We start from the raw sequence: 9,761 nt of genomic DNA, 5'->3' as shown, positions 1-9,761 counted from the left end.
TTTCTCTGCAAGACTTATGCCACGATGCACTATTTTTCTGAACAGTCTCTTTAATCCCAGATCCATCATCTAGTTGAAATACCCCCACAGTTACAGGAAGGTCAAAACCGCATGCAAGAAACTGTTGGACATTTTCAGCAAACAAAGTGTATCCTTCGCCACTCCTTGTACCCACTGCTGGGCAGTTCAGATGTTCTGTTGTCTTGTTCTGACAGAAAATGCATCGACTCCAGTCAACAACAGGTGACTGTGAAGTTGAGGGTTCACAAAATGGATCAACATCTTTGTAGTCTTTCGCCATATTTTTCCTGCAGAAAAAAGTTAACGTAACTTAATAGTTTTTCTCAAATATGGTGTAAGCCTTTTCTGAGAGCAAAAGGGTCTTTTAATAAACAAACAAATAAACAAAAAAATATATAAAAAAAATATATACAAGATTTTCTTTTTCAAACGCACTCCGTTTATAGAAGACAGAACTGCTCCTAAAAACAGAAAAACAAAAATAAATAAATAAACAATGAAAGACGAACGTTGACACTGAAAGCCGTAGGGTCTGGGAAGCAAAACCAACTGTTTTTTCAGTATAATATGCTATCCTTACCAAAAAAAACGAAGCTGTTTTGTGACCTTGCTCTCTTCTCAATATGTCAAAAGTCGCGTACCATACTTTTTCACTCGGCGACCAAAATAATGATTGCATGCACAGACACTTGCACTTTCCTACGCATCATGAAAAAAACCCGCATGCACTTTCAAAGTGAAGTAAAGGTACTCCAATAAAACAAAATTGTAAACAAACGTCACTTACCATATGTGTAGTTTGTCGCAAAAGGATGATGCAGCGATTCAACTGACACGCCGGTTCGGCAGTCCAGCGGTGTCACTGTACGTGACCGCAAAGCACGCGCTCGAATCGCGACAGAATATCGCTACACTGCTATGTTTTTCCATTCTAACCTTGCTTTGGTAGGAGTCGTGTGTTATCCACACAACAGCTGATGATGAGTGACATTTCCCTACATGAGCGTTGTAATGACGTGTCAAATCATGGAATGCGTCTGCTCTCAAAAACCAAAACATTGGCGGCAGAAATCGGAAGTGGCCCGCCACATTGATGGCCAGCCATCTGTGCCGCAACTTCATCGCGTGTTTTTTAAGGGTGGATTACACCCAAAGTAGGACTCTACAAGGTGGCTGCTACCAGTTTTTATACCAAACTAAGTACACTTTATCGTTTTTTCAAAAAAATACATTGCTATAAAGATTGTCATACTGAATGTAAGGAACAGATTGACTATGATGGATGATTGCGTGAAACCCGCTCACGTGTCGAGGTATTGACCCACTCTTCGTTGTTCGTGTGTGGGTGCCTTTATCACATAACGTGGTGGCTTATCTTAACCATAATTATTATGGAGAAGTTCGTGTGTATGCGTGTGTAGTTGTCACAGTGTGTGTGTGTGTGTGTGTGTGTGTGTGTGTGTGTGTGTGTGAGTGTGTGTGTGTGTGGGGGGGGGGAGTGAGTGTGTGTGTGTGTGCAGTGGGAGTGTGTGTGTTTGTGTGTGTTTATGTGTGTGTTTATGTGTGTTTGTTTGTGTGTGTGTGTGTGTGTGTGTGTGTGTTTGTGTGTGTGTGTGTGTGTTTTTGTGTGTGTGTGTGTGTGTGTGTTTGTGTGTGTGTGTGTGTGTGTGTGTGTGTGTGTGTGTGTGTGTGTGTGTGTGTGTGTGTGTGTGGCATACTCATTGTCACCTGGGTGTTTACGCGGGGAACTTTGGGCTGCATGAAATGTAAGCAATATTGTAAAGCGATGGAGTCTAAAAACACCTGCTTGCAGTCATACACGCATGGATACGTGTGTATGTATGTGTGTGTGTGTGTGTGTGTGTGTGTGTGTGTGTGTGTGTGTGTGTGTGTGCGTGTGTGTGTACGCGCTCGTATGTGTGTCGTGTTTATACAGAAAAACAAGCTTTTTTGTCAATAAAAAATAATAGTTTGTTCGGCTCAAAACATTGACTAATGCAACTTAGCAAATATAATCTCTAGTCAGTTTCAACAGATCAGTTGATAAGTACTTAAAAGCCCATATGCCTTTTCAAATAGTTGCGTGACGAGTAAAGCTTTCCTGAAGAGCAGCGATCGATAGCTTAGCGTAGTGTTTGATGAGCGTTCTTGAATTACATGTTAAACGGCTGGGAATAATACAAATGAAAGTTATTAACGATTTTTAAAAAACTACGACCAAAAAAAAGAATGAACTGAGCGGATAACATCACCACTCTTCCATCGACAGCTCTTTGTTTTGTTTTTAGTGTATTCAGATGGCACACACACACACACACACACACACACACACACACACACACACACACACACACACACACACGCACACACACACACACACACACACACACATCCGATTGGCAAATGCTGAACAACACTTGTTTATGTTCTAGTCATCGCGCTGCCCGTTTTTTATCCTGAGTAGCACTGAGCTGGCGTCAGACAGCCCCCCCCCCCCCCCCCCCCTTTCACAAATTCACACTCCGTAAAGTTGATACAATTGGCATGTTACACGCTCCGTCTAAATATACGAAATCCAAGGCGACTCATGAATAGATTGGTTTAAACACAATCTTATTCAAAATACATGACATGAAACAATTGACAAAAATGCAGCTAGGACACGAACTCAAGCAGATGCTTATTTGACGTGACCATAACAATGCTAAGTTACACAAGTTTTCATGATGGTGGACAACACAATTATTAACCAGAAGAACAAAATGTAGGAGGGGGGTATGGGGAACTTAATCAAAACAGGAGGATTTACAGAGAAAAAAAAGAAAACAAAATTGATAAAAGAAAAAAAGAAAAGAAAAAAATAAAGAAAAAAAATAAGGTGAGACTATGAATGAAGCGCGTGGGACGAGAACATCGATGCTGAGACATGCAATAAGTAAGTTCAGATAAATGTACATTTTCATGGAGAAGGCAGCATAGTTCGTTACGAACGTATGGAAGAAAACAACCACACACACACACACACACACACACACACACACACACACACACACACACACACACACACACACACAAAAGAGAACAGAAAAACAAAAACAAAAACTCAATGATAATTATTACTTATGTTAAATATGTAATTGATGCAACAACACTGAAAAGCGGGTTTTCGTTCTCCTGCACACAAACATACACAATACCAGTACGTGGGCTAATCCTTCAAGTTAGTCGACCAGATTCAGCAATAAAGGATTGGACCGACTCGAAAATCAATGTATTTATGCGAAATGAATGTTGCTCGCTGCCTCTTAATAATGTTTCCACGTGTCTAAAATTGGCAGGCAGTGAGTTAATTGTGGACATACGAGCATTTTCAAACAACGTGCAGCAAACAAGTAATGTTCAGCTGTTTCGTTCCGGTTACCGCACGCACACTGTGGGTTATCTTTTAAATGGCGTTTGCATAAATCGGAATTAAGGTTACTCATGTTTAAACGCATTCTGCTGTGTTGTATTTCAACATGTCTTTTTCCAAAATAATAATAAACTGGCACATAATGATGAGGACTTTGTAAATAATGCTTAAACTCGCTAATTGAGTTTGTGGTTTTAACCACATCAGGCAGATAATTCCATAAAATTGTAGTCGAAGGAACGAAGGATGTTCGGAAGATTTCTGTCCTGTGAGCTGGTACAAATCTTTCAAGTGGTTTGTTTGTTTATTTGTTGCTTAACGTCCAGCCGACTACGCAGAGCCATATCAGGACGAGGAAGGGGGGATGAAGGGGGCCACTTGTCAAGCGATTCCTGTTTACAAATGCACTAACCCATTACTTGTGTCCCAGCAGGCTTTAGTAAAACTAAATTAATACCTACTGGAAGATTACCAGTTTCCAGTATGTTAAAATAGGCTTAACCTATCTACTGCTGGACTTACATCAGAACACTAACAGATTAAACTATACATGAATCGCGAGACAAGCGGCAAGAGAAGAGATTTTTGGAAAAAATACAGGTGAATGAGCAAGAAGGCAGAAAAAAGAAAAGAATTCATGAAGAAAAAGAGAGCATGACAGGAAAGAGGAACCAAAAATCTACCTAACAGCAAACTAGAAAGCTCCTGCGGTTCCAAAAACAGGAGGGGCTTTTAATTTCATAACCGCAGTGCCCCACTGCGGGACTTTCAAGTGGTCGTCTTCTGTGATAAGGATTTAAGGATGAAACTAGTGGTGGCAAAAGGTCAACTAAATATAGGGGACATTTACCATGAACCATTTTATGATATGAAATCAATGTATGTTGTCTTCGGCGTTCCTTTAGACTACAAAATCCGCTTTCTTTGTAAATCTTACCATGACTAGTTCTCCGCACACCGCCAATTATAATACGTAAAGCTTCAAGGTGTAGTTTTTCCAGGGTGTTCGACAGGGCTTCGGTACAATTATCTCATAATGCATCAACATACTCAAAATGTGGCAAAATAAAGGATTTGTACATTATTTCCAAACTTTTTCTGCATAACTTATACTTATAATGCCTTAAACAATTAATCAACAAAGTGGTCTTTTTCACAATATTTCTGACTTGAGCGTCCCATTTACAGTCATTTTGCAAAATAATACCGAGGTGCTTGTGTTCCTTTGTGTCTTCCAAAACAATTCCATTGAAACATAACGGGTCAATTTGGCTAAAGTCACGTTTTATATTCAGCAATTTGGTTTTTGTTTCATTAAATGTGACTTTCCAACGTGCTGCCCAACAACTAATTTTATCGAGGTCTGTATTTAAAATTTCGGCACGTCTTACCGGATCATTCAATGCAAGTGACATGCTAGTATCATCAGCAAACAATTTATTAACAGACTCAATATCATTTACAATATCATTTATATAAATCAAAAACAACAAAGGGCCTAACACAGAACCATGAGGAACGCCTGCTTGTATACCTTTCAGCTCTGACTTAGCTCCTTTAACGACAACTAATTGAACACGGTTTGCTAAGTAACTACAAAACCATGACAAAAGTCGACCTCGAACACCAACCGATTCCAATTTTACTAATAATCCTTTGTGCCGGACTTTGTCGAAAGCTTTCGACACATCAAAAAATACCGCCTGTGTTGTTAAACCGCTGTCGTAATTTAAACATACATCATTATATATAGAGACAAGTTGACAAATCGTCGAGTCGCCGGGTATAAAACCTGACTGTGTAGGTGTGAGTATGTTGTTGGATTGTAAAAAGAGACATAGGTGGCTATGAATACATCGTTCCAAAACTTTGCCAACGCAACTCAACAAGGAAATCGGACGATAATTATTACAAGTGTCCGCTGAACCTGACTTATAAATAGGCGTAACATTCGCAGTTTTCCCAATTTTAGGATATACTCCTTCCCTCAACTTCTGTTAAACATATGGGTGAGTGGCTCCGAAATAACATCTACAGCTGCAATGAGAAGTCTGTTGTGGATCAAATCGGGACCAATGGCTTTTCTTTTATCAATATTTTTAATTACATCTTTTACCTCGTTAACTGACAAAACAATATCACATAATTCGCAATCAAGAAACGGCACTTGAGGAACATCATCATCTGGGTCTTCAACATTGGAATTTTTAATAAAACAGTTATTAAAGGCGTTAGCTTTGTCTTGGCTTAGTTCATAAACTTCGCCGTTGTCACAGATAGGCGGAATTTCGTCACCATATAATCCTTTCTTCTTCATGAATGATTTCACTAACTTCCACCAATCTTTTGTACCAAACTGCGTTGAATCGGAAACGTTTGCGTCTAATTCAGAATAATATTCTAAAATCCGTTCTCTTTTCTTTGCTGTAACAAGGTTACGTGCCTGGCGATAACTCAACCAATCTTCCGAGCTGTTTACTTGTTTTGGCTTTCAAGTGAATCTGATCACGCTGGTCTATTAACATTAAAATTTCAGGTGTAATCCAAGGTGCGTCGTTAGGACGTATCGTTACTTCTTTTACTGGCATGCACTGTTTGGCAATGTCCATAAATAGTGCAGAAAAATATGAACACTTTCGTCAAACACCTCCTTCATGAGAATGTCTTGCCAGTTAACCTGAGAGAGTGCTTCGCAAAAACCATCAACATTAAGTTTACTATAATTAAAGAGTGTTCTTTTATAGGAATTATTTTTATTCACAATTCTGTTTAATACAATGTGTGGTACACTATGATCGCTACAAATAGGTGGCAACACATTCACTTGTTTAACTAACTGAGGGGTCTGGGTGATGATAAGGTCAATAGGTGGCTGTTACACGCGTTGGCGTATTCACAAGTTGACAGAGCTGGTGCGCCTGTAAAATATTCAAAAAGTTCCGCGATGGAGAGTTCAGGAAGTCGACGTTGAAATCGCCTAAAATCACAAATCTCAATAATTGGTTATTCACTCACCTTAAGCTTTCATCAATTAAATCCCAATAATGAATATTAGCACTAGGTGGGCGATAGAATGAGCCAACCAAAATGCTTTCATGGCTCAACTTTGTCTCAATCCAGACTGCTTCAAGACCATCGACTTGGAGATCAGGTCGGGGTTTACAATATAAATGATTCTTAACATAAATGGCTACTCCCCCATGAGGATCGCCTGGGCGGTCGAGGCGTACAGGAGGATTAAAATTAGGTATAATTAAGGATAAACTATCATCTTCAGGTGACAACCATGTTTCGGAAAGAGTTAAAATATCATGCTGCTGTACTTCAGGCTGTAACAAGTCAATTTTGTTCCTTAAGCTTCGAACGTTAATGTGTACCACAGTTACTTTATTTCCATCTGGGCCTGGATTTTTCTCAATATCCCCGGCTAAATAAAGTGATGTCCGGGCAGACAATTTAACTGCATACTTGTTTTTAATTTCTTTATCATAAATATCCTTGTTAACAAGACGTTCAGTTCCACGTTTGTAAAGCAATGATCTATCAGAAGACAGAAGGCTGGCACAAAATAGGAAAGAACACAACGATAGCGTGACACGATTGGAACCTTTACAAAGCAACAAAATTAAAAATGGTAATACAGTATTTTCACACAAAAATGACAATTTGCGACATCGAGCAACTGCTCTCCCATAAAAGCACCCGACTCTGGCTCTGTACAAACTTAAATTAAGTGACATTTCCTAGCAGGACTGAGAACAGTAGGATTGCCGAGAGAAGGGTGTGTTGGCATGTACATGTATTCTGTATGCATCTCGCGCTTCGGTGAAAGAAAAATAGAACGACAACAGTCGTGGTTTCTAAGGGGAGGTTTGAAACAAACAAAAAGTCAAAATCTATGTACAGAGTTAATTCGGAGGAGCTGGTTTCCATTAGGAATCGAAATGATGGCTCATCAAATAAAGTACTTAAAATCAAGAGTATCTGCCGAATGTTTTTGTGCATTTGTAATTAATACATATCATACGGTGTATCAACAATAAAAGTTAACGAGTATGTTGGATGTTGACAAGAAAGAGGGCGCCAGAAGATAATCATAACAACCAACAACAATGGACCGGGATCGCACAACTCTCATTAAAGTGTGAATCATATGATTGTGTAAATAAACGCAAATATTACACTTATTCTTGTATTGCGATGCAGCAATATTTAAATGTGCTGTGAATTCCTACATCTTTTATATTCAACGAGTGAAAGGAGGGTTAGTGTGAGCAACCGCAGTAATCTAGATATATTATAATATACATAGACAGTAGAATACAAATGCAGATGCTATCTTCATGAATAACAACAGTGTTAAATATCAACAATTTACAATGGAAATGCATAGAGGGTTAACATTTTACAGTTCACAGGGCAAGCTTGCAAGTAGAGAGAGAGAGAGTAGTGGCATTCATAACATTCGAGATAAAACAGTTAGTGCATTTCTGACCGTGAAATGAGGTCTGTTAGACCTAGAGGCACTGTGTGTAATTAGCTAAACCAGAACGTCATGCTAATACCTAACAACTAATAGATTAATGCTAATTGATATCCTCACGCTGAACTGCTCAATCAAAACCACATTGTTTATGTCAGTTGTTGAATAAGCCTACGTCAAACATATTGAATGCAAGGTCGATATTTCTTCCGAAGCGTCACTGAATAATAAGGGGAAATCTCCGACACAGCTCCACGCAGTTTGAATGTAGGTCAAGGTTGCGCCGAACGTTATATTACAACGAAAATAAAACCCACACTATTTTTTCCCGGTGTTCATATTCAGACGAACATGAAGCTCGTGTTCCTTTACAAACACTTTTCTCAGACGTCAAAAATGTTTTCCCGATACCTTTTGGCTGAACAAGTCATGTGCAGGTTCCGACACACCTTGGGGATTCATTTGCGGATGAAATGAAATGCTTTGAATAAGAATGCTAATCTGATTCAAAACCGTTTTGAATGAACACAGATGGTCGACAGATATTAGGCATGAGGTTCTTGCTGGTACTGTGGTCCGCGCTAAGTAGTCTTTCCTTTCAAAGGCTTAACTGTAATGTTTTGAAAATAAAAATTCGGATAACTCAAAAGCGTGTTGTATTATGATAAGTTCAGTCTCAGTCACATGGGTGACTCGTCAAGCATGCGGTCCTTGCTAGTTTCCTTGTCATCAGTCGTCATGGCTGCAGACTTTTGTCCGTCAGCAGTACGTAACAGCTCATTGCTGGTGTCCAGCTTATCAGTATTCTCGGCTGCAGAATTTTGTCCGCACAGAGTAGTCTTCCGTTTCAGACAACACACAGGGCACACCACAACCACCACTGACAGCAACCCGACAACCCCGGCAACGATCCAGGCTATGGTGCAATCCGTTTCGTTGGAAGCAGCAACTCCAGCATGGGCGGCTTCATCGTGCACAGTGTCAATCACCTGGCGGCGATTCCCGTACTGCACACTGCAGCTGGCTTCACTCCACGAGAACAGAGAGGTGTTTGTGAGTGCTGACACAATCACCACGAGTCGCCTGGATTGACTCGTCTCGTGTTTTCGGCACAACGCTAGCCCCTGCTTTGGAGCAAGGCGGTACTCTAGCTGTGGAGCAAATCTGCGGTACTGTAGCTTTCTGGTGGACAGTTTCTGGGATTCAAATCTTAACTTGCCGTGTGTTTCTGAGTCGATGTCAATGACGATATTCCCGTTCTGTGAGCTTTCGTTGCCTTCCTTACTCTGACCCTGTTTCTTATCCTGAGTATCAGTGTCAGATTCCAGCTGCAGGCAGTCGAACACCACGGCGGAGTATGACGTCACTATGGCGGGCTGTCCAGACTTATCGCCATTCAAGCTGCAGATGAGATCTTCCGTGTCAAGGTCAAAGAGCGGAGTGCGGAGACACGTGGTGTTCAGGAAGGGTTGACCGCGGGTCTTGGTGACATTGCCCAGCGCCACACATTGCAGTCTGTCGGTCAGGTCTCTGATGCTGGCTGTCTTCTGTGTGGTGGACACTTTAGCAAAGTAATGTTCGGTGTCGTTGGCACGACGTAGGTCAATAGCGAGCAGGTAGCCATCACTGGAAGAGAGCGAAAAATCATTTTCATTTTTTTCTTCTCATTATTTTCTTATTCGATTACATTTATCATTACTTAACCATTTCATTGCTTGGAAAATTCGTGTCGCTTCCCCCCAGTGGAAAGCTAACAGCGACAGCAAGAGTCGCGCTACCCAGGCGTGTGAGTGTTTGTGTGTGTATGTGTGTGTGTATGTGTGTGTGTGTGTGTGTGTGTGTGTG

At 40.5% G+C, this 9,761-nt stretch overlaps 1 protein-coding gene across 1 annotated transcript in view; it reads right to left on the bottom strand.

The window, feature by feature from the left end:
* Positions 1 to 3,727: 3,727 nt before the first annotated feature.
* Positions 3,728 to 9,761, bottom strand: part of LOC138976784 (uncharacterized) — an 11,135-nt gene continuing 5,101 nt past the window's right edge. The window contains exon 2 of the mRNA XM_070349675.1: positions 3,728 to 9,542. Coding sequence (XP_070205776.1) covers positions 8,597 to 9,542 — 946 coding nt within the window. The 3' untranslated portion in view covers positions 3,728 to 8,596. The remainder of the gene's footprint in view (positions 9,543 to 9,761) is intronic.

The sequence above is a fragment of the Littorina saxatilis genome, linkage group LG9, assembly GCF_037325665.1.
Source record: "Littorina saxatilis isolate snail1 linkage group LG9, US_GU_Lsax_2.0, whole genome shotgun sequence".
Classification (NCBI taxonomy): domain Eukaryota; kingdom Metazoa; phylum Mollusca; class Gastropoda; order Littorinimorpha; family Littorinidae; genus Littorina; species Littorina saxatilis.
The sequence above is the reverse complement of the archived record's forward strand: the minus strand, read 5'-3'. Positions and strand labels throughout refer to the sequence as shown.